The sequence below is a fragment of the Helianthus annuus genome, chromosome 3, assembly GCF_002127325.2.
Source record: "Helianthus annuus cultivar XRQ/B chromosome 3, HanXRQr2.0-SUNRISE, whole genome shotgun sequence".
Lineage (NCBI taxonomy): Eukaryota > Viridiplantae > Streptophyta > Magnoliopsida > Asterales > Asteraceae > Helianthus > Helianthus annuus.
In genome coordinates, this window is record NC_035435.2 from 85,608,578 (window position 1) to 85,633,842 (window position 25,265).

General features: G+C 36.3%; 1 protein-coding gene across 1 annotated transcript; it reads left to right on the top strand.

Moving 5' to 3' along the window:
* The first annotated feature begins 22,756 nt into the window (after nt 1–22,756).
* LOC110929596 lies at nt 22,757–24,324 on the top strand. Its single transcript, XM_022172755.2, has 2 exons — nt 22,757–23,528; nt 24,054–24,324. The coding sequence occupies exons 1-2, from the start codon at nt 23,021–23,023 to the stop codon at nt 24,068–24,070; spliced, it is 525 nt and encodes a 174-aa protein (XP_022028447.1). The 5' UTR covers nt 22,757–23,020; the 3' UTR covers nt 24,071–24,324.
* Nucleotides 24,325–25,265: the final 941 nt, after the last annotated feature.

Here is a 25,265-nt window from a genome sequence, read left to right on the forward strand (position 1 = left end):
ATTATCCATGATCCATCTGGATACAAGTTTTGGAAGATCCTGCACATAACAAACTTTGACTTAACCAATCTTCAATAAAGATGCTGATTCAGGCTTCGCGATCCAGGAAGCTCCGGCAATTCAAACTGTTTAATCAAACATTGAGTCCACCCAGGCCTCATCAGCCTTAGGTGTAACCTTGACTCTCGCAATTTGAATTTTGAAATTTTCAGCCTTAAGAGGTGGAAAATTTGCATCATAATCAATCGGAATTGAATCTTTAGCCTTTTTCACCTCAAAAGTTGAAGTTTTCGTCTCTGTTTTAGGTTTCCACACTTGTTGAGATAATGCAACCCGTTTATAAAACTTGTCATTTTTTGTTACAACTTTCTTTATGGGTTCATTTTTCACTTTTGTGTTATCATTTTTCACACTCTTTTTCTCAACAACCATTGGTGCTTTACCCTTCACATCAAATTTCTTCTGTTGAACCTTCACAGTTTCAGTCTTAGGCTTTACATTGGTACACTTTCGTGCAATGTGACCCACTTGATTACATCTAAAGCATGTTCGAGTATCAACAACTCGACTTGTTCCTTCAGACTGAGCCTGTGAAGCTCTTTTCTCAAAGAACTCTTTATTTGATCTTGTAAAAATTTCTTTCTCTTCATCAGCAAGTGAACTCGAACTATTCACAAACACCTTCTTCTCAACAAACCTCTTGTTTGGAATATTTCTTTTCTGATAAGGCTTACCCCCTAATAACCACCCGACCAATTGTTTCTGTTGTTATTATACAAACTCGATGGATTAACAAGTTTCTTGTGGTGTGATTTATTTTTCTCAAAACTCATTTTTCTATTTGTTTGACTCAGATTGTTCACTTCTGACAACTCAACTTCGACCAACTTGAAAACATTTGTCAATTTGTTCATGTTAACATTCTCAATCGGAAACTCTGAATCCGAAAACAACTTATCTGAACCCAACATCTTGAACGTCACAAGATTTGATTCTTCATTTAAGTTGTTCTTGGACTTTTGTTTCGGAATGTATTTGTCCAAGAAACACCCATCTTCCTCAATAGTGTCACTATCCGTTTTTAGCACTTTTCCAACAACACCTTTTACAATATCATTTTGGACACTATCGTCATTGGAAGATGTGAACGTAACATCAATGTTCTCCGGAAGTTTAACTTCACTTACTTCCTCAATTTCTACCAACCCAGATTGCTTTTTCGTGTAATTATCCAAAATCGGCGGTGGAACTCTGTGAAAACCCATTTCTTCTCAACAAACCTCTTGTTTGGAATATTTCTTTTCTGATAAGGCTTACCCCCCCTAATAACCACCCGACCAATTGTTTCTGTTGATACAAACTCGATGGATTAACAAGTTTCTTGTGGTGTGATTTATTTTTCTCAAAACTCATTTTTCTATTTGTTTGACTCAGATTGTTCACTTCTGACAACTCAACTTCGACCAACTTGAAAACATTTGTCAATTTGTTCATGTTAACATTCTCAATCGGAAACTCTGAATCCGAAAACAACTTATCTGAACCCAACATCTTGAACGTCACAAGATTTGATTCTTCATTTAAGTTGTTCTTGGACTTTTGTTTCGGAATGTATTTGTCCAAGAAACACCCATCTTCCTCAATAGTGTCACTATCCATTTTTAGCACTTTTTCAACAACACCTTTTACAATATCATTTTGGACACTATCGTCATTGGAAGATGTGAACGTAACATCAATGTTCTCCGGAAGTTTAACTTCACTTACTTCCTCAATTTCAACCAACTCAGATTGCTTTTTCGTGTAATTATCCAAAATCGGCGGTGGAACTCTGTGAAAACCCACCCCGGTTCCATCAGAATAAACATCTTCGCCAGCTTTGTTTTTACCGATAGGTTTTGGAACAATGTGTTGCAAAACAAAGCTTGCGGAGCTGTAACTATTAAGCTTCAACTGGATTCGCTCGTTTTCAATTTCAGCCTCTTGAAATTTAAGTTTCAGTTTAGCGATTTCATCCAGTTGTTGGTTGATTGATTCTTCTTTTACTCTGAGCACTGCTTTTAGGTGAACGTTTTCTTTATGTGTTTTACCATTACGATCATCACTATCTTTCATTGTGCTTTTGACCTTTTCAAATTTTCCAGAAATCTGACGGTTTTCAAGAATTAACTTTTCATTTTCCTTTTTAACTTTTTCATGATCAATTTTATTTTTTTCAATTTGACTAGTTAATTCTCTTATCCGTTCAGTTGAAGCTTTAACTGTTTTGTCACGATCGAGAATTTGATTCTCAACGCTTCTGACCTTTGTTATCAGATCTTCAACTTTCTTACCGTTGAGATACGTGACTGTATTACAAAATTTTCACTCTTTGTTGCAATTTTTGCAATCAGCATTTCCATCAATTTGTTTACCTGAACATTTGTTGACAAGTGTGAACTGACCTGGCTTTTTGACTCAGACACGGAGTTAGAGTCTACCTCAAGTGCCTTAGCAGCCAGCACTTTGTCAGCCATTTTTCCCAGGTTCTCTGCAGTCAACTCCTGCGTTGTGTCAATAACCCCAGTATCAATCTTCTTTGATTTCTCTTGCTCTTCTTTCTCCTTTTTCTCTTTCTCTTCTTTCTCCTTTTTCTCTTTCTCTTCTTTCTCTTTCTCTTCTCCAGTTCCCTACCATTTATTCTGCCAATATTCATCTTCTTCTTTGTACTCCTTGATTATGGCTTCGATATCAAGCGTTTTATCATCAATCGCAATGTTTCCATATGGATCAAGATAACACTCCCTGTCCGGATCCCATCTTCTCGCTCTCCTCGCTTCCAGATAGATACCAGAAATTCTAATGATTCTGTTTTCAGCCAACATTTTTCTGTATCTATACTTCTGCTCTTCGGTTCGGTTATCTTTCCAAGGAATAGGTTCGTCGTTTTTCGCCATGAATGCGTAACCAACCGCATCTTCTTCCGGTAGAACCTCTTTACTCCAATCATACCCTTCATCATCATAAATTACCGCAAGAGCTCTAGATTTCTCTTTGTTGTCTTCAACCTGCTTCAATCTAGGCGGCTCAGATTTATTCTGGTGATAAATTGCCTTATTGTAGTAATCATCTCTAAAAGGGTTCTCCGACTCATCAGCATAAGCGTTTCTGCATGCACGCTTGAAGTGACCTTTCTGTTTACACTTGAAGCATGTCACTTTGGATTTATCGAACCCCAGCTTGGTAGATGGACCACCAATTGTCTTCCTGCCGGTAATTTCCATGAAACGCTGTGCTCGACGAACAGCACTTGCCATAGCCCAACGAATATCGATCAGCTCCATTTCTTCAGGATCTATCTGATCAGAATCTTCCTTCGTCAGGTTGGTGTTGCCTATCTTCCCAGCTACTAACCCTTCATATGATTCCAACACCGATGCTAGGAAGATCATCTGCTGTTTGGCCGACTCCTCATCAAAATTCTGAGCATTCTTCAAATCTATTGCAATGTTGCATTGAAAACGATTCTTTTCATCAGAATGACTTGCAGATGATGAAGATCCACTGTGATTTCCACTGCTTTGACCACTTTGACTTTCTTTGCTTGATGTGGACACATTCTCAGCAGAAAAAGCAGTTTTGGGAAAAGTTGCTTTTGGCATCATGCTTTTTGGATAATACAAATCCAAATTCTGCTGGTAAGATGAGTGATTAACTTTGTACGTCTTCTTCAGTTCCAACTCGTGACTCTCGAGTTTCTCAATCAACAAATCTAAAGTCACAATTTCAGAACTTCCTAAACATTTTGTTCCTAGCTTTTTCCAGAGATCTTTTGCATTTGAATAACCGATCAATGAGATTATGTCCTCCCGAACAGACTGAAATAACAATGCCACACATTTTTGTTCAGCTACAAATGAATCAATCTCCTCAGCTGATCTTAAAGTTTCACCATTTTTGTTTCCATTTTCATAACCGTTTTTCAAACTCTTCCAGTTGGGAAATTCGAATGCCATTAACCAATCTTCAAACTTTCTTGACCACCGACTGTATTCCTCGATAGCCATTAGCTTTGGAGGTTTATTGAATGTTCCGAAGGCACTTTCTGATTCCCAAGCTTCCGTTAACTTTTTCTTCGCATTTGGCGGATTCTCATTCTCATTGCTTGATGAACTGTCATCGTTTCCGGAATTTCTAGCAAACGCGTACATATCACTGAACGGGTTTAAGAATATATCATCCATCTTGAATATACCTGCAAAATCAGCAATCACTTAGAAAAGATTTTTCCGATATTTTGAAAAAATACTGACACAAAAGCGAAATCAGCTTGTGTGACAGATAAGCGAAACTAGCAAGTGTCCGAATAAGTGGAACTATCAGTGTCCGAATAAGTGGAACTATCAGTGTCCGAATAAGTGGAACTACTCAATGTACAAATGAGCGGAACTACAATGTACGAATAAGCGGAACCACAATGTACGAATAAGCGGAACCTTATGGTTCGTATGAGCGAAACTATACGTCCGTATGAGCGAAACTATCAGGTTCGTAAAAGCGAAACTAGGTAATTTTGAGCGAAACTTGTGATGTCCGAATAAGCGGAACTAGGTTTTTAACTGATTTTTACCATTTTTAAGCCGTGTTTTAACCTGAATCTTTCTAGGGTTTGTTAATTGTATGTTTCACACGTTATACTAAAAAATCAGGCTATTTCAACCGTAGGAACCAGTTCAAATCGAAAAAGTATGAGAGAAAGTGAGTAGAAATGAGAGAATTCGGTAGAATCAAGCTGTAGTGGTATGAACTCCTCGTCCTGAGCTCTGATACCACTTGTTACATTTAGTTTAAACAACTCTGATATGTAAATCTAACCTTGACTCTCAACATTATGTAGAATCAGTTAAGTTTAGAAATATAATGAGAAATATATGTACATAATGTTTTCTAACCTAAATAACTCTGATATGTACATATGTCAACATTTAGTTTTTAATGTGCAGCAAAAGACGAAATAATTGCTGAGTATGAGAAGAAGAAGGAGCAGTTATTGTTCAACCTTAACTATATGAAAGAATCTTATGATGTATTGAACAAAACTGTAACTGGTCTCCAAAAGACAAATTTAGAAAGAGAACAAGCACTGACAATGATGAATGCTGTAATGATGACAAAACAGAAGGCCATAAACTTTTACATCGAAGAAAGTGCTAAATGGAAGCAAGAGTTGGAGACAGAAAAGATTGAGAATGAGAGAATTAGACGTTTATTGCAAAGTTATTCTAGTTCTGATTATCTCATTGATCGTATTTACCCAACTGTTGCAGGTATGGAAGCTTTTCAAGACGAGAAGCAAAAGAAAAAGAAAGATAGTGGTAAGAAACCGACTGTTAGCTATAACAAGTGTCCGCCTCTGATTTGGGAAGGATATTCACCTAGAAAACCAAACGAGGAGCAACTTGAAAAAGCAGTCAATATAAAGCTAAAAACCGACACAACTGATGAATTACTAGAAAACATTGATGTCACGTTTACCTCATCTGACACTGATCATGAGTCTGAGTTAATCAAAAAGGTGGTCGATCAGGTGTTGGATACTGATGAGGATGAATCAAAGTCTGAATCTGGAGGGTCAAATTCGTCAGTCAACAGTCCAAAATCGTCGGTCAAACGGTCTTACAGTAAAGAATTTTTGTTATCGAAAGCAAATTTGGATGATGAAATATTTGAAGTAGCTTATACTTTAAATAATTCAGACAAATTATATTCTGACAAAGAATTTCCAATAAGAAGTGTTTGTTTTGATAAGATCAAAAAGGTTTTCAAAATGACAAAAATTAATATTTCTGAAATAAAAGATTTAAATCTTACCGAAAAACCTAAAAAGTACACTTCAAGAGTTCAACAACGTCTAAACAAGAAAAAAGGTTACAATTCTGGTTCTGGTTTCCAAAAGAAATCTAATCATAATTGTAACTGCAAAAAGAAAGGCATTGGTTTTATTCCACCAGAAAATCATAAAAATGTGAAAAATTCTAAAACAAAAACAGTATTTGTGTCAGGTGGAAGTTTTGAGGATGAACAGAAGAAACCGTTCTGGAGACAGTCAAATAAAGCGTTTCTTGCTGAAAAAAGAAAGAATGGAAATGAAGTGTGGCAACCAAACGAAAATCGTACCTGTTACAGATGCAATGAAGTTGGTCATATTGCATGGAACTGTCAGAAAAATACCAAAACAAAACAGGGAGTTTCTAGGAAATTGAAAGAAAAGGTTGTTGATGTTGAACCACCAACTGAAAAACTTAAAGTTTTTGAAAATTCAACTTATGAGGTTGGTGAGTGTTCGAAAAAGAACTTTTACAAAAAGAAAGAAAAAGACAACCAAATGTGGATTGTTAAACAGGTTAATGTGAAAGTCGGTGATGAATCTGGTTCCACAAAGCCAGAGGAGCCACAAGGTGAGATAAAAATTTCAGTGAATGATGTTGATTTTCCATCACTGAAGTTAGAAGAAGTTAAAAAGAAAGTTGGTAAAATTGAAATCTCGAATCAGTTTTACAAAGAGAAAAATGAATTTGATGTCGAGAAAACATTCAACGGGAGTGTTAAAAAGATTTTTGGAAAAATGCTAAATGGGAAAGCGAAGGGGGTTAAAGATTTTTATGCAACTAAAAAGGCAACTTACAACCCCACTGCGCAAGAATTGAAAGCCATCAAGTCTGAAAAGACTTGGATGGAAGTTTGTTTCCATAATAGTCTAAGGACTACGCCGGAGATCCCAAGTTTATATCGTGGATCAGGAATCGGCATCATTCATGTTTGAAGGTTTTGTTTGAAAGATTTCTGATAGTGTTTAAATGATTACAGGTGAAAGGACTACGCTGGAGTTTCCAGGTTGGTAAGTGCGATGCATGAATTGGCATCTTTGTGATCAATCCTACAAGTGGTAAAGTGTTTATGTAGATGTGACATTCCTACAGTTGGTAATTGTTCAGATATACCTACAAGTGGTATTGTTTGTGATCCTACATGTGATTATTTGTTACAAGTGGTACAGAGGTTGCTTGAATGCAAAATGGTAAATCAGGGACATTAACTTGTACTTGATTTACTAACATAAAAACTGACAAGATGATGAACCATAACCCCGTTTTTAACATGTGTGTAACCTACAAGAGGTAAAAACAAACTCATTTTCAAAAAAAAATCATTTTGATTAAAACAAACTTAAGTGTTTTGAGATCTAAATGAGAAAATGGTTTGTGAAAGGGGGAGTTCTGATTATTTAAGCCTAGTGGATGGCGAATTGATGCAATCCGATGTCAGTTGTCAAGTTTTTGTACAGTTTGTTTTGTGTTCAAGTGGGTCAAGAGTTTAGTTGTTTTTCAAATTTTTCTTTAATGTGTTTGCATTTTAGGGGGAGTAGGAAATTTTTTCAGAAAATCCAAAAACATTAGAAAATTTGAAAAAGCCAAAAACATGATAAAAATCAAAAACGAGTTTTGTTGTGAATAGAGGAAATGATAGTACATCAGTGGACTGTCACAACATGCTAAAGAAATGTAATGAGATAAAATGTGATAAACAATCTCGTTGTGGATGTGTCAGTAGGTTTTTATACATTCAGTAGATTGTGACGAGATATAAACTAAATTTCAAACTTGCTTGTTCTGTGGGTGAACAACTTCTTGGATATATAGGTAACCCCTGAAATCTTGTTTTAAAGGTCCCTTATTCTGAGATACTAGGTCTTTATGCTCAGTGATATCTGGGGTATTTTCCCGGGACTTCTGCTGAATGGAAGTTCTGACCTAGTCCTCGGATAATGCTTTCCACAAAAGCTTGAAACATAGCTTCACCCTCAGCAAGTTGATGAAACAATAAAATTGATAGTCGCTGCTGTTGTAATCAAAAGATCCTCTAAAGGGGACACACCTAAAAGTCGAAGCCGTCATCTCTTTGCGTATACGGAAGTATCGACCTGAGCTCTCACGGCCCTCGCATCTAACCCCTTTATAGATATCATATGTGGTATACTCACTTGTAAGACTGAATATTGGGATCTGGATACGGGAGTATATTCAAGAAGTGGGACACACGGATAAGTTCAAGTCATTAAAACATTAATATCGTATCTCAGATCAATTGAACTTTGTGTGAAAATTTAAATGGACAAATATACTGACAATCTAGGTAAATTGTTTAGCGCTTAAAGTGCAATGTAGCTTAACGGTGTTAGTGACATGTCTCATTAACTAATATGATCCTCTTGCACAAACTCACAAAAATATTGTTTGTAAATATTTCATTTCTGTATCTTATTGTTTCTTCATTTGAGGTCAGTACTTGTCTTTACAAGTGGTGTCATTTATTTTCTTTCAGAAAAATCCAAAAGATTTTGTGTGTGTTTTAGCATAAACTTTTGAAAAAGTCAAAAAGATTTTTGACAACTGATTTTGGAAAGCTGATTTTCAAAATTCCGAGTGCTAAACATGATGACATTGTTGTGAGGGGGAGTGTATCTTAATGGTCAAAAATATGTTTTTAAATCAACAAGTGGTTCATCATGTGTGTGTGATCTGAGAAAAAGTAGTTATTGGTGCAGATAGTTAGTTTTGAGAGGAGTCAGTGTTGGTGCCTTCAAATTGTTAAAGTTAGGAAATTTATTTCTGGGTTTAGAATGTGCAGGTTTAGCCAAGTTTCGATCCTGGTAATTGAAGTCTCTATAGTTTGAGCCAGGTTTCGATCTTGGAAAATGAAAAGCCAGACAATGATCCTGAAGCAGAAGTTGCTGAAGAACAAAGGAATGCCAGCAGATCGAGAAGGGGAGTCTGAAGATAGAGAGAGAAAAGCCTAGAGACTGATCAAGACTGAAGATGTGAAGATATAGAATTGTCGTGACTTGATAGTCGACTCGTCAACATCTGAGGGGGAGTCTGTTGATGCACTACATCTGTCGACTTCGTCTTGTATCGAGTCTTACATTGTATTGCATAGATTAGGGCATGTGTTATGAGAAAATAGGAAGTGTATAGTGTTTTATGAGCAGGTTTCGCTCATAGGGACTTTAGGTAGTAGTTTCGCTTATATGGTCCTGATAGTTTCGCTTATTTGTACACATGAGGTTTCGCTCATGTGTACATGTCACTTGGAGCGAAACTACCTAGCCTATATATAGTGATTCTTTCGAGCGAAACCATATCGATTCCCTTGTATTCCATGCCGAAGTGCTGCCGGTGTGAAGAACTGCGTGTAATCGATTGTTAATTGTAGGATCGTGTTCTGACCCGATTGAGTCGTTCAGAGGCGTTAAACTACGTTTCAGGTGCGGAATAACAAGAAACGGAGGTAGAAACAGCTGAATCTTCACTAATTAAGCTGATTGTATTGATTTAACAATGTTTACATCTCAATCTTCACACCGGCAGCACTTCGGCATGGAATACAAGGGAATTCCTATCTAGTATCGCTCATAGGTACACCTATATATAGTGATGGTAGTTTCGCTCCAAGTGACATGTACACATGAGCGAAACCTCATGTGTACAAATAAGCGAAACTATCAGGACCATATAAGCGAAACTACTACCTAAAGTCCCTATGAGCGAAACCTGCTCATTAAACACATATAATCTCCTATTTTCTCGTAAAACGCACCCTGATCTATACAATACAATGTAAGACTCGATACAAGACGAAGTCGACAGATGTAGTACATCAACAGACTCCCCCTCAGATGTTGACGAGTCGACTATCGAGTCATGATAATTCTGCATCTTTACATCTTCAGTCTTGATCAGTCTCTGGGCTTTTCTCTCTCTATCTTCAGACTCCCCTTCTCAATTTGCTGGCATTCCTTTGTTCTTCAGCAACTTCTGCTTCAGAATCATTGTCTGGCTTTTCATGTTCCAAGATCGAAACCTGGCTCAAGTTACAGAGTCTTCAATTTCCAGGATCGACACTTGGCTAAATTTGCACATTCTTAACCCAGAAATAAATTTTCTAAATTTAACAATTTGAATGCACCAACACTGACTCCCCTCAAAACTAACTATCTGCACCAATAACTACTCTCTCTCAGATCACACACACATGATGAACCACTTGTTGATTTAAAAACATATTTTGACCATTAAGATACACTCCCCCTCAGAACAATGTCATCATGCTTAGCACTCGGAATTCTGAAAATCAGCTTTCCAAAATCAGTTGTCAAAAATCTTTTTGACTTTTTCAAAAGTTTATGCTAAAACACACACAAAATCTTTTGGATTTTTCTGAAAGAAAATAAATGACACCACTTGTAAAGACAAGTACTGACCTCAAATGAAGAAACAATAAGATGCAGAAATGAAATATTTACAAACAATATTTTTGTGAGTTTGTGCAAGAGGATCATATCAGTTTATGAGACATGTCACTAACACCGTTAAGCTACATTGCATTTTAAGCGCTAAACAATTTACCGAGATTGTCAGTATATTTGTCCACTTAAATTTTCACACAAAGTTCAATTGATCTGAGATACGATATTAATGTTTTAATGACTTGAACTTATCCGTGTGTCCCACTTCTTGAATATACTCCCGTATCCAGATCCCAATATTCAGTCTTATAAGTGAGTATACCACAGATGATATCTGTAAAGGGGTTAGATGCGAGGGCCGTGAGAGCTCAGGTCGATACTTCCGTATACGCAAAGAGATGACGGCTTCGACTTTTAGGTGTGTCCCCTTTAGAGGATCTTTTGATTACAACAGCAGCGACTATCAATTTTATTGTTTCATCAGCTTGCTGAGGGTGAAGCTATGTTTCAAGCTTTTGTGGAAAGCATTATCCGAGGACTAGGTCAGAACTTCCATTCAGCAGAAGTCCCGGGATAATACCCCAGATATCACTGAGCATAAAGACCTAGTATCTCAGAATAAGGGACCTTTCAAACAAGATTTCAGGGTTACCTATATATCCAAGAAGTTGTTAACCCACAGAACAAGCAAGTTTGAAATTTAGTTTATATCTCGTCACAATCTACTGAATGTATAAAAACCTACTGACACATCCACAATGAGATTGTTTATCACATTTTATCTCATTACATTTCTTTATCATGTTGTGACAGTCTACTGATGTACTATCATTTCCTCTATTCACAACAAAACTCGTTTTTGATTTTTATCATGTTTTTGGCTTTTTCAAATTTTCTAATGTTTTTGGATTTTCTGAAAAAATTTCCTACTCCCCCTAAAATGCAAACACATTAAAGAAAAATTCGAAAAACAACTAAACTCTTGACCCACTTGAACACAAAACAAACTGTACAAAAACTTGACAACTGACATCGGATTGCATCAATTCGCCATCCACTAGGCTTAAACAACCAGAACTCCCCCTTTCACAAACCATTTTCTCATTTAGATCTCAAAACACTTAAGTTTGTTTTAATCAAAATGATTTTTTTCGAAAATGAGTTTGTTTTTACCTCTTGTAGGTTACACACATGTTAAAAACGGGGTTATGGTTCATCATCTTGTCAGTTTTTATGTTAGTAAATCAAGTACAAGTTAATGTCCCTGATTTACCATTTTGCCTTCAAGCAACCTCTGTACCACTTGTAACAAATAATCACATGTAGGATCACAAACAATACCACTTGTAGGTATATCTGAACAATTACCAACTGTAGGAATGTCACATCTACATAAACACTTTACCACTTGTAGGATTGATCACAAAGATGCCGATTCATGCATCGCACTTACCAACCTGGAAGCTCCAGCGTAGTCCTTTCACCTGTAATCATTTAAACACTATCAGAAATCTTTCAAACAAAACCTTCAAACATGAATGATGCCGATTCCTGATCCACGATATAAACTTGGGATCTCCAGCGTAGTCCTTAGACTATTATGGGAAACAAACTTCCATCCAAGTCTTTTCAGATTTGATGGCTTTCAATTCTTGCGTAGTGGGGTTGTAAGTTGCCTTTTTAGTTGCATAAAAATCTTTAACCCCCTTCGCTTTCCCATTTAGCATTTTTCCAAAAATCTTTTTAACACTCCCGTTTAATGTTTTCTCGACATCAAATTCATTTTCTCTTTGTAAAACTGATTCGAGAAATATAACTTGAAAGAACTAAATGTAACAAGTTATATTTCCGTTAAATTTGCAAATACAGTACATTAGGTTGAAACTAAAAACTGATATATACATAGGTTAGAAGCTCTGATACCACTTGTTACATTTAGTTTAAACAACAAGTTTAAAACTAAATGTAACAAGGTAAAAGCTGGATCAGTTATGCTGGCTCATTAAAAACCTTACTAAGGAAAAACCCATTGGGACAAAAACTTAGTTAAGGGAAAAAGAGTGCAGCGTGTATAATTCTCCCCGTGAGTTCAACAAACATCTTTCAATCCGCAAAGACCGATCTTGTGTGATAACTGCTCGAAAGTGCTTCTAGTTATAGATTTTGTGAATAGGTCAGCTAAATTTTCACTTGACTTGATCTGGAGAACATCAATTTCCTCTTCTTTTTGCAAGTTATATGTTGAGAAAAACTTTGGTGAGATGTGCTTTGTTCGATCACCCTTGATGTAACCTTCTCTAATTTGAGCTATGCAAGCAGCATTGTCTTCGTAAATAATCTTCGGCTCCTTCTTAGTCTATTCTAGTCTACATGCTTCTTGTATGTGAGTAATCATTGATCTCAACCACATGCATTCTCGACCAGCATCATATAGTGCTATTAGTTCAGCATGATTTGATGACGTTGTTGTAAGTGTTTGCTTAGTTGACTTCCAAGAAATTGTTGCGCCACCATATGTAAAAACATAACCTGTTTGCGATTTTGCTTTATGTGGATCTGATAAATATCTAGCATCGGCATAACCAACAAGCTGAGACTTTTTATCTTTCTGGTAGAAAAGACCCAAGTCTTGTGTCCCACAAAGATATCGAAATATATGTTTTATTCCATTCCAATGTCTGCGTATTGGGTTTGAACTGTATCTTGCTAGTACATGTACTGAGAAAGCAATATCGGGTCTCGTGTTATTTGCAAGATACATAAGGGCACCGATCACACTTAAGTACGGTACTTCTAGACTAAGTACTTCTTCGCCTTCTACTTGAGGGCAATAAGGATCCTTATGTGGATCTAGCGGTCGGACAACCATAGGTATGCTAAACGGATGAGCTTTGTCCATATTAAAACATACTAACATCTTCTGGATGTAGTTTGACTGATGGACGAATGTACCATTTTGCAAATACTCAAACTGCAGGCCGAGACATAAGTTTGTTGTACCAAGGTCTTTCATCTCAAATTCTCTGTTTAATATATTAGCAGTTTTTTCTATCTCTTAAGGAGATCTGATGATATTTATATCATCAACATAGAATGTTATTATAGTGAAATTTGAAAGTGTTCTTTTTATAAAGACACATGGGCTGATTATATCAAATTTGTATCCTTCTTTTTCAAGATATTCACTGAGCCGATTGTACCACATGCGGCCAGATTGTTTAAGACCATATAAAGATCTTTATAGCTTTATAGCACATATATATCGGGGTATTGATTTCAATGCTTCAGGAATTTTTAGCCCTTTAAGTATTTTCATGTAGATGTCATTATCAAGTGTCTCGTACAAGTACGCAGTGACGACATCCATAAGTCTCATCTAAAGTCCTTGTGAGATTGCAAAGCCAATTAGAAATCTAAGGGCTATCGCATCCACTATACAGGAATACGTTTCCTCATAATCAACTCCTGGGATTTGGGAAAACCCTTGTGCTACAAGGCGTGCCTTATATCGTACAATCTCATTCTTTTCATTTCTTTTTATAGCAAACACCCATTTATAAACTACTGGTTTGACGTCTATGGGTGTTCGGACTACAGGTCCGAATACATTTCGCTTTTCAAGCGAACCTAACTCAGCCTTTATGGCCTCTTGCCATTTTGGCCAATCATTTATGTGCATGCACCCTTCAAGAGTTTTAGGTATGTAATCATTTTCATTGATTACATCCATTGCTATAGCATATGAGAACATATCATTAACACGTGTTTCATTTCGGTTCCATATTGTACTATTTTGTACATAGTTGATAGAGATCTTGTTCTTGTTTGGTACCACTGTGTCTTCTGGAATTTCATTTTCCTTTGAAATTATATTTGTCTCTTGTGGAATTTCATTTTCCTTTGGAATTAACTAAAGATCCCTAAACGTGATCCTTATTGTAAGCTTGAATTATAAGCATTGATTAATTAAGTTATAAAAAGATAATAAACCCAAGATTGCCTTAAACCAATCTTTTGTAACAAAAAAAAAAGCGCCGATGAGATTCTTTTATAAATTTTTTTAAAAATTCAGTATACTAAAAAACTGAATTTATAAATTTTTTTATAAAAAAATCCCCTCGGTGTTTTTTTTATTAAAAAAATCTGATAACATGTAACTTACATTCCCTATTATCTTTTAGAAAAAAAAAATTGTTACATAATATTTTCTTGAGATTTCTTAATTTAAGTGGGTTTTCTTTATGTCCGTGCATATATATATATATATATATATATATATATATATATATATATATATATATATATATATATATATATATATATATACACACACACACTAGGTTATGACCCGGGATTGCTTCCTAGGCTCGATAAAGTTACTTTTATTAAAAACTATTTATGATTAATATATAATTAAAATCATACAAAAATAAAACCTTCGCGAAAGAAAAAGAGGTACATGATCAAAATGCAAATGTGACATGGTTATAATATAAGCATTAAAATGAGTAATGTAAACCTCAAAAGGGGTTGAAACTTACAAAATTTAGTGAAACTCGAAAGCCCATAATACAAACCGAACGACAAAGCAGGCAAAAGAAACATAGGTAGAACCCGTAACGATCTCGTTCTCCAATCCATATCCACTGTTCTTGTTGTCATTATAGCGTAACCCACTGCAACCATCTGTAACACAAATATCATAGTTGTTAATGGCGAATAGCGACAAATAGCGATAAGGTACCTAAATTCACTAAACAGCTAATCACTTACCTAAATTCACCAAATGTTGGCAGCCTCTCTAGTATCTGCGTCATTGATGCCGAGAAAGCCCACTGCCATAGTCATCTGAACCCAATGTCGGGTCCTTACCAGGTTTTGAATGCTATGAACGATCTTGAAGGTGAAGCTTTTCACTTTTGCAGATTTTAGTGATTCATGTCACTAATCTTGTAATATTGATATTATTTATTTCTAAAAGTGGGTAAATTGAACATTATCTTCAGAAAAAGTAGAAATCAGCAGATAGACCTCATACTTTGTTCAAACTCTAACATCTTAAGTACTAACCTGGCCTCCAAACACAACCTTACTGATTCCATTTGACGGCTGCAGATCAATTCATCAAACAAACTAAAAACTCGGCCATGTGGCATCATCTGTTGTTTTAAAAGAAAAAAATACTATTTAGGGCTAGTTTCTGATGATTGTTAAAATGTATGTAGATCTGAGAATTATAAAAGACCTACCTCCATTTATTCTTGGCCGACGGTACCTCCACAACTCTGGAACTCGATCTATTTTCATAATAGTGGAAAGCTGGTACCATATTCTGGGAAACGTTAATTTGACCAGTTCACTTCACTGAAAAGATTATTTTGATCCGTTCACAAAAAAAAACGACAATTTTGTTTTCTAATATGATAATTTTGAACCCTTCACTAAAAATGCCAAGATGATAATTTTTGAACCATTCACATACATCCAATCATGATAGTCTTTTGACAGAAAGACTAAGTCACAGCCAAAAGGTTTACCCCACATCAAATGACTCTAAAAAAACATGTTAACTTAGTATGTAAATGTAAGTTCTTGAAATCACTTATGAAGGACAACTGAGACAAAATATAAATTGGTAAAATTCTGAACAACCAAAACATAGGGTTCAACAATATAACAACAGATGATATGAATTATGTTGCAGATTAAACCTTAATTTGAGCTTAACTTCTACATGCCTGTTTACTTGGTGCAAATAACTCACTTTATACAAAAACATATAATCCACATTTTATATTTAGAGACTCATGATTGAGTGGATCTGCTGATGCATGTCTAATCTAAATTAAATACCGTAGTTGAACCCTTCTGATCATAGCACTTCTCATTGCAGAAAATAATTCCTCTTCTTCTTGACCTTCCTGGATGAAAAAAAGCAATCAATAACAAAATCAGAAACGGGATTCAGAAATCAGATGTATAACCGAGAAAGCCCTAAGAACAATAAGGCGTATAACCGAGAGCGGGTAAATAAAACGAAAACACATATAAAATCAGAAACGGGATTTAGAAATCAGATGTAGGTAAATCAAAATGAAAACACATATAAAATCTTGTTTTCTAAAGTAAGAACCAATATATAATAGAAATGACCAAAATAAACCCTTTACCCAACGCCCCAATCCACCAATCTCAAACTTTTATTTAAGAAAAGTTGAATCATAACATGTTTAATGCAATAATACTAATAAGTTCCTATAACCTAACCTGAGAGCAGCAGAACCGAGCTAAGCAGCCAATCCAATACCGAATTCACCAATAAATCCGCCTCAAACTTATTCAGATCCGCCAAAGCAGACATATCACAACCAAACGTGATCACAGCAGCTGCCAACGCAGTCAAAACCGTCAAATATACTCTATCGGTTCTTCCGGGATGGCTTTGTCCCCAAAATAAATTATCTACAACAAACCGATATTAATATAGGGCTTTTCTAATGGCACACCCCCTGTCTATCTACACACTTCTTCAATTCAATACGCATCGTATAGGCCTATACGATGCGTATAGAATTGAAGTAAAAAACATGGCAGACTGACAGGTGCAGGTTATGTCTGGCGGCGGGCCTGATACGCATCATATAGGCCTATATGATGCGTATCAGGCCGCTGTTTTTTTGAATTTATTTTTTGTTGTGTTGTGTCGAATGCGAACCCGAGAAACGAAATGGATTTCGAGCAGTTGGTCGATGATATGATTGATAAAAGAAGCGCTTTTATCATGTGTCATATTAGATGTGTTATGGTGAGATTTTTTAAGTTTGCACAGTGAGAGAAAAGACCAGCACCTCTGTCAGTATTGTCCTTTAAATTCGCATAAACATATATTCGTTTCATAACCTCCTCCTATAAATCAACCACAACTCACCCGATACGTCTTCTTTGGATCACACATGATAAAAGCGCTTCTTTAGACAATATGGGATTATGTTCTGTTTCTTCAAGATTTACGTCTGATGTCAAAGTTTGATCACATTTGACTTCATCGGTGGCAGTCCAATGACTTTCTTGAGTCACATATCCGACAATAGGGCCCACGGATCTTATGCCCACCCGAGACCGACCTCTGAATCATCATAGAAGACTTGTCGGGTTCTTCTGCTAGTGGTCGGGCTTCCAATGCTCACACAGGGTGATAAACAACGCTGATATCATCATAGAAGCGTTGGGATTCAAGGGTTTATGAGTCAAAGTTAACATTCAGATTCAGAAAGCAGATGATTTTGTACTTGGTTTATTCTCCTTTAATCTATTAGAACGATCCTTGTTTTGTCACGTACATGCGTTTAATTCCCAACATCCTTGTAGTGTTTAGAATGTTTGAAGGAAATGTTGGTTCAATACAACCGGTTTCTAACTTTATGCTTGCATCCACCACAGTGAATATTAACTTTGTTGGAATCTACGAAGAAACTGTTCGATTTCACGGTGAGTGGAGAAATTAGCGACGGAGAAACTATTTGTATTTGTGGATTTCGGTTGGTTCAGAAACTTAACAAGAGAAGCAACTAAAAAAGTGGTGAACGGTATTTAACGTACACACCACATTCGAAGATCCCTGATTGAGAGAAACTTCTTCGAGCTAACCGCCGATATCTCATCCTTCTGTTGTTCAGTACTTGGTTTATTCTCTTTTAATCTATTAGAACGATCCTTGTTTTGTCACGTACATGCGTTTAATTCCCAACATCCTTTTAGTGTTTAGAATGTTTGAAGGAAATGTTGGTTCAATACCACCGGTTTCTAACTTTATGCTTGCATCCACCACAGTGAATATTAACTTTGTTGGAATCTACGAAGAAACTGTTGGATTTCACGGTGAGTGGAGAAATTAGCGACGGAGAAACTGTTTGTTTTTGTGGATTTCGGTTGGTTTAGAAACTTAACAAGAGAAGCAACTAAAAAAGCGATGAACGGTATTTAACGTACACACCGCATTCGAAGATCCCTGATTGAGAGAAACTTCTTCAAGCTAACCGCCGATATCTCATCCTTCTGTTGTTCAGTACTTCCGAGACGATTCGAGTTATTTCAGTTATTTCTGTTGATTCAGTAATTCAATTTGACCAGGAAATAATTGGAGGTGATTGCTACTTTTAATAAGCTGTCATAGTTGTCAAATTCGATTTCAACAAATCTTTTCCTTTTCCTTTAATTTCTAGAACATTCTCCGTAACATGAAGACGTGTCGGGTTCTTCTACGGAAACGGTGGCTATGCGAAATACAAACCGCAATCTTTTGCGACTATGGGAAACACAATTTTTCTTTTTGAGCTTGATGGATGTCCGTTATCTCACTTGAGGCGGGCATTGTTTAAATCTGAATGTAACTGGATGTTACGTGTAACTTCATTAAACCAAGAACAAACCCTATTTCGAAACACATGTGTTCGTATCAGCGTTGTTTATCACCCTGTGTGAGCATTGGAAACCCGACAAACAGTCTTGACAACTGTGACAGCTTATCTATCTATATGTGTCACATCCATCCTGTTATAGCAATTGATATGATTAATTTTACAGATTTTTTTCTAATTAGCGTTGTTAACTACCAAAAGAATGCATACACAAATAGTTCTAGTGGACGAAGCAAAGAGAACCTGATTCTGTTGTTCAGTACTTTCGTGTGCTAAATACAAAGCCGATTTCAACTTCCATTGATCAAATAATAAAAACCCTAAGAATGCATACACAAATAGTTCTAGTGGACGAAGCAAAGAGACCGCCTTGTTAATTTTAATGAAGCAATGAAGATTGAATCTGCAAACCGCAACCTTTATTGATCTGGAATTGGAGAACCGTTGTTAACAAGAGTATGTTGTTCCAAGATCAATTCCAAGATTATTGATGGTAACAAAAGTATGTTGTTCCAAGATCAATTCCAATTGCAGTTGATGAAACCGGAGCTGTTATCTCGGTTGTTCAGTACTTTCGTGATAAATACAATGTTCATCTTCGTTACGCTTTGCTTTCTACAATTCAAGCAGGCACGGATGCTAAACGTATTGTTATTACATCCGAGACGATTCAAGTGAGTCCTATGAAGCAAGTGTCGGTCTATTCAATTGAGAGGAATCATTGCATTACATCTCCATTGAAAATAAGTGGTTGTAATGATGGAACCCTTGATTTGAAAAAACATTTTTGAGAAATTTATAGTTCAATACGCATCGTATAGGCCTATAGGATGCGTATTACTCGATGATTTTACTGAAATACCCATGGTTTTCTAATAAATTCAGGAGTATTTTTGAGAAAAAAATCAAAGTTTAATACGAATCGTATAGGCCTATACGATTCGTATTAAGCTGATATACGATACAACATAGGCCTATACGATCGTATATGGCATTATTTCAAATTTAGTGTTATCGTGTTTCCCTCGGTTCGACGCGTATACGTCTCGTTTTTTGCCGAACTTTGTCATATTTTGTCGTTTTATTACGTATACCTTCAACATAAGTCGTTTCGGTGCCGTTCAGTTGCGTGCGAATATCTTATTCTATGATTACGTACAGTTTTGTTTGAAATCCACTTGAACTCCATAGTGCCGTATTATATGTATACGTATGTGGAAATATCGTTAGTTGCGTACTTTGACGTATTTTTGCATATTTTGACGTATTCTAACATGTTGTTGCGTATTTAATAGTATTTTTGACGTATTTTAGCGTATTTTAACGTATTTTAGGGTACTTTTACGTTTTTAGCATATTTTAGCGTATTGTAACGTATTTTAGCGTATTTTAACATATTGTAACGTATTTTAGCGTATTTTAACGTATTCCTGGTCAAATCACACACTATAAAGTTTAAACTTATCGTGTGTTGCAGTTTGGAAAGATGACCGAATAGAGATCTGAATAACAAACTGTGGAGAACTTGTTTGCGTTATCCATCAACAAAAGATAAAAATACTCTAAAATTAACAAGGCGGTCTCTTTGTTGCATTATCCATCAATTTGTCACTTTCAAAATTCAAATCAAACGTTCATGTATTACAAGGAATGACCGATCTAAGGCAGAGAACCTGATTCAGATACACAAATTCGATTTCAACAAATCTTTCAAGGTCTTAAGTGATGGACAATTGGTTAAAAGATGTAGAAGAGTTTGTGTAGAGATCTTTACAGTATGGTTTCTCGACAAATGAAGTATTAAAAGATGTTAGTTTCTTGACAGTATGGTTTCTCGACAAATGAAGTATTATCTGACAAAATTCAAAACAATTGTAATCTTCCCAGTAATCATCCATAACAAGGGTGAGCTCGTGTATTGGGCCCACGGATCTTATGCCCACCCGAGACCAACCTCTGAATCATCATAGAAGACGTGTCGGGTTCTGCTAGTGGTCGGGCTGCCAATGCTCACACAGGGTGATAAACAATGCTGATATCATCATAGAAGCGTTGGGATTCAAGGGTTTATGAGTCAAAGTTAACATTTAGATTCAGATTCAGAAAGCAGATGATTTTGTACTTCGTTTATTCTCTTTAATCTATTAGAACGATCCTTGTTTTGTCTACGGAAACGGTGGCTATGGGAAATACAAACCTGACACGAACCACAATGGACTCAGACTCATACTACCCTTGTCGTTCCGTATTTTCTCCTTTTCTAATTCTCGAAGAATCTCATAACGTATGACACATGATAAAAGGGGATGTCTAATGGAACACCTGATTAAGAAACTCCTTCGAGCTAACCGCCGATATCTCATCCTTTTGTTGTTCAGTACTTCCGAGACGATTCAAGTATTTTCAGTTATTTCTGTTGATTCAGTACTTCAACGTATTTTAGTTGGTTTCGAATATACCCAAAGAGATCTGAACCAACCGTAATCCACTTCCGAGACGATTCAAGTGAGTCCTATGAAGCAAGTGTCGGTCTATTCAATTGAGAGGAAACATTGCATGCCTTGAACGAGTCTAGATCACTCGTAATCCTCAACCTACTTTGAAACCGGACGGAATCTACAAAGAAACTGTTCGATTTCACGGTGAGTGGAGAAATTAGCGACGGAGAAACTGTTTGAATTTGTGGATTTCGGTTGGTTAAGAAACTTAACAGGAGAAGCAACTAAACAAGCGGTGAACGGTATTTAACGTACACACCACATTCGAAGATCCTTGCATTAGACACAATTTGTTGTAATTTGTGGATCAACAGAAATAACTGAAATAGTTCTCTTTAATCTATTAGAACGATCCCTGTTTTGAGAACCTGATTCTGTTGTTCAGTACCAACAGAATGCATATACAAATAGTTCTAGTGGACGAAGCAAATGAAACCGGAGCTGTTGTTCAGTACCATCAGCGTTGTTCACTACCAAAAGAATGCATACACAAATAGTTCTAGTGGACGAAGCAAAGAGACCGTTGTGTATCTGAATCAGGTTCTCAAAAAAACCGTGAAATCGAACAGTTTCTTCGTAGATTCCGTCCGGTTTCAAAGCCGATTTCAACTTCCATTGATCAAATAATAAAAACCCTAAGAATGCATACACAAATAGTTCTAGTGGACGAAGCAAAGAGACCGCCTTGTTAATTTTAATGAAGCAATGAAGATTGAATCTACAAACCGCAACCTTTATTGATCTGGAATTGGAGAACCGTTGTTAACAAGAGTATGTTGTTCCAAGATCAATTCCAAGATTATTGATGGTAACAAAAGTATGTTGTTCCAAGATCAATTCCAATTGCAGTTGATGAAACCGGAGCTGTTATCTCGGTTGTTCAGTACTTTCGTGATAAATACAATGTTCATCTTCGTTACGCTTTGCTTTCTACAATTCAAGCAGGCACGATGCTAAACGTATTGTTATTACATCCGAGACGATTCAAGTGAATCATATGAAGCAAGTGTTGGTCTATTCAATTGAGAGGAATCATTGCATTACATTCCTGTTGAAAAACATAATCGATAAATTTAGGGAAAATGGGGTTGAAAGATGATAACCCAACAGTGGAGGATCTCATTCAACAGCTTCGATAAATTAAGGGGTATTCTCAAATAATGTTTTCCTAGATGTTTGAAGACCAACAAATGTCCAAAGTGTTACTTCTTCGTTCGCGTGACGAAAAGCTACCGCGTGACAGGAAGCTACCTTGCAAAAATAAAAAAATTAAATCGACACACTCAATACGCATCGTATAGGCCTATACGATGCGTATTGCTTTTTGGTAGAGGACAATGGCAGCCTTTAGCAGGCATAGAAGTTTGAACCCACCTCAATGCGCATCGTATAGACTTATACGATGCGTATTGAGTGTGTCGATTTAATCCCCAAGGTATGCCAATAATACGACCTTTAATATATAAGTTTTAACCTATAAATTGTTTATTCACCAACTTTTTTAGAGAATCTGATCGCCACTCTTAACATCGGACCACCTGCTACTTTATAACTTTTATAACTTCAGAATATATCTGAGTGACTGAATCTCACTTTTATTTCAGTCAAAGGCGTGATTGAATCAATTAGAAAATACAACTCTATCGAGTCACAAATAGCTAATCACTTACCTAAATTCACCAAATGCTACTGGGTTCAAGAGTTCATAGTGGGCCGAAAGATCCAGCTATATACAGAAACCCCTAACTTTGATCTTTTGCAAACACACAAAAATGCATAACCCGCCGTTCATGAAACCCTAACTTTGCAAACACACAGAAATGCATAACCCGCCGTTCATTTGTGCTATGTGCCGGAAGAGAACTCCAGATGCCGTCGCCTGCGCTGAGAACTGTCGTTACGCAGAGGCACTCAGACTAAAGATACTCAATGGTCTTCAGTTACATCAACTCGCTGAAGTTTTCCAGGTAGATCCTATAGACCGTGCTATTGGCCCACTCTCACCTGACCAGTTGCGGCAATATATAAATTATCTCCAAGATATAGTAACTGCGAGAAGTAACGACCCTGTCCTAGGGGCGATTGGGCCACTACGTGCTCTGAGGCAGACCCTTCTGACGTTAAGAAACCACACCGCCGAGTTGGACGATCAGATAGCAAAGCTACGCGGAGAGTCGGAAAACCTCGACAAGACACTTGCGGAGTTGGCACGAGAGGTGGATCTGAGGGTTGAAGAGTTGAAGCCTGCTGTAGATGCACTTGCTCGCCTGATTGACCCAACAAGAGGAATAGGAGGCCCATCATCATCAGTATCATCTAGTTCAGTAGGTAAGACAGCATCATCTTCACAAAAACACCAGACAGTACCACCAAAACCAGTAGTTATCACTCGTAGATATGGTAATTTTAAAAAACTTGACGGTTTAGTCTAGCAAATTAACTTTACTTTGGTGTCTGACCCGGATTCTTGCTCGCTCTTGAAGTGTGGACTATCACAATTTTTAGTATTATTATACTTTTGACAGCCAACAAAATCATCTATGAATTTCAAATTTGATGGTGCCTGTGTTGTTTGAATGTTATCATGTATGGAATAATGTTAGATAACAGGCTGCTGCTGTGAAGATTGCCTTATGGAAAAAACCGAACACAGTTCATAAAATCTGGAAAAAAAAGCATAAGAAACAATGTTGCGTGCATCAGAGCGCATTATGCGCAATATTCTCGCATCACGTAAACGCATCGCATCAGCTGTTGCGATGCGCTCTCATTAGTGCATCGGGCGCATCACGCATTATGCGCGCATTTTAAAACCAAGGTTATTGATCTATTTGGATTGATATGTAATTGCAGGGTCAACAGAAGAGTAGCATGCATGCACATGCCTGTATGATTTTCCCCGCAGGTGGATAGATATGCAGTTTTGTTTCTCAGTGAAGTTGAACAACCAACTGTTTGGATGCAGTTTCTATGAAATTCTTTCTTAACATGATGTCTACATTTTGGTTAATCTCATATCTGATATTTCGAGATGATGAGAAACGAGTTTCATGTTAAAGTGCAAGTGTGCTTTTAGTTTCTTAAGTAAACTACTAACTACTACTGGAAGGTTTTGTTCTCTTTATTCTTTCTTAGAATTTAGAAACTCATTGTTTAATGTCCATGCTCAAGTGTGTTAGCTCACAATTTCTATCAGTTTTCCCACTGTGATACCCAGCAATATGTTCAACATAGCATAGTACTGGTTTGCAACTTTGCATGGTGTACCCCCTTTTCATTAAGGGGGTGTGTGTGTTTTATACATTTCACGCATTAGAATTTATTGCAGAAGTCTGCTGCTTTTTTGTCGACAGCAATTGCTGTTTTGGTGCGATAGCGAGCTGGGTATCGGTTTTTCTTATTGTAGTGGTGGATTATGTATAAGTTTTATAATGTGCATGTCTATCTATACTATATAATAAAAGAAACCTGTTTTGGGACACTTGTCATTCTCTCATTTAATTGATTAAAATTATTAATAATACTAATAATAATAATATTAATCTAAATTAATACAAAATTATTATTATTAATAATATTTAATCAAATCTAATAAGAATTCATACGAATTCCAAAGTTGATATTAAATAATTAAAAAAAAATCCACCTAACAGTTGGTTAGTGACGATAAGGATTTGCTATTTTATTTTAAGTATATCTAATTTTCTTTTCTTTTAAGTTGGTTATGAAAGTTGGCAGATTGGTATGATTCGAAATATATAAATTTTCCATAAGTTATAGATAAGGTTTATTTTATATAAATTGATTAACTGTATTTTACTTATTTAGATAAGGATTTACTATTTTATTTTAAATATATCTAATTTTCTTTTCTTTTAAGTTGGTTATGAAAGTTGGCAGATTGGTATGATTAGAAAAGCCTTTAAAACACCAAGGTTGGGAAGGGGGGTCTTGAGTTCAAGTCCCACAGACGATAGGGGATTAAAGAAATTAACCGTTCAAAAAAAAAAGAAATATATAAACTTTCCATAATTTGTAGATAATGTTTATTTTATATAAATTGAT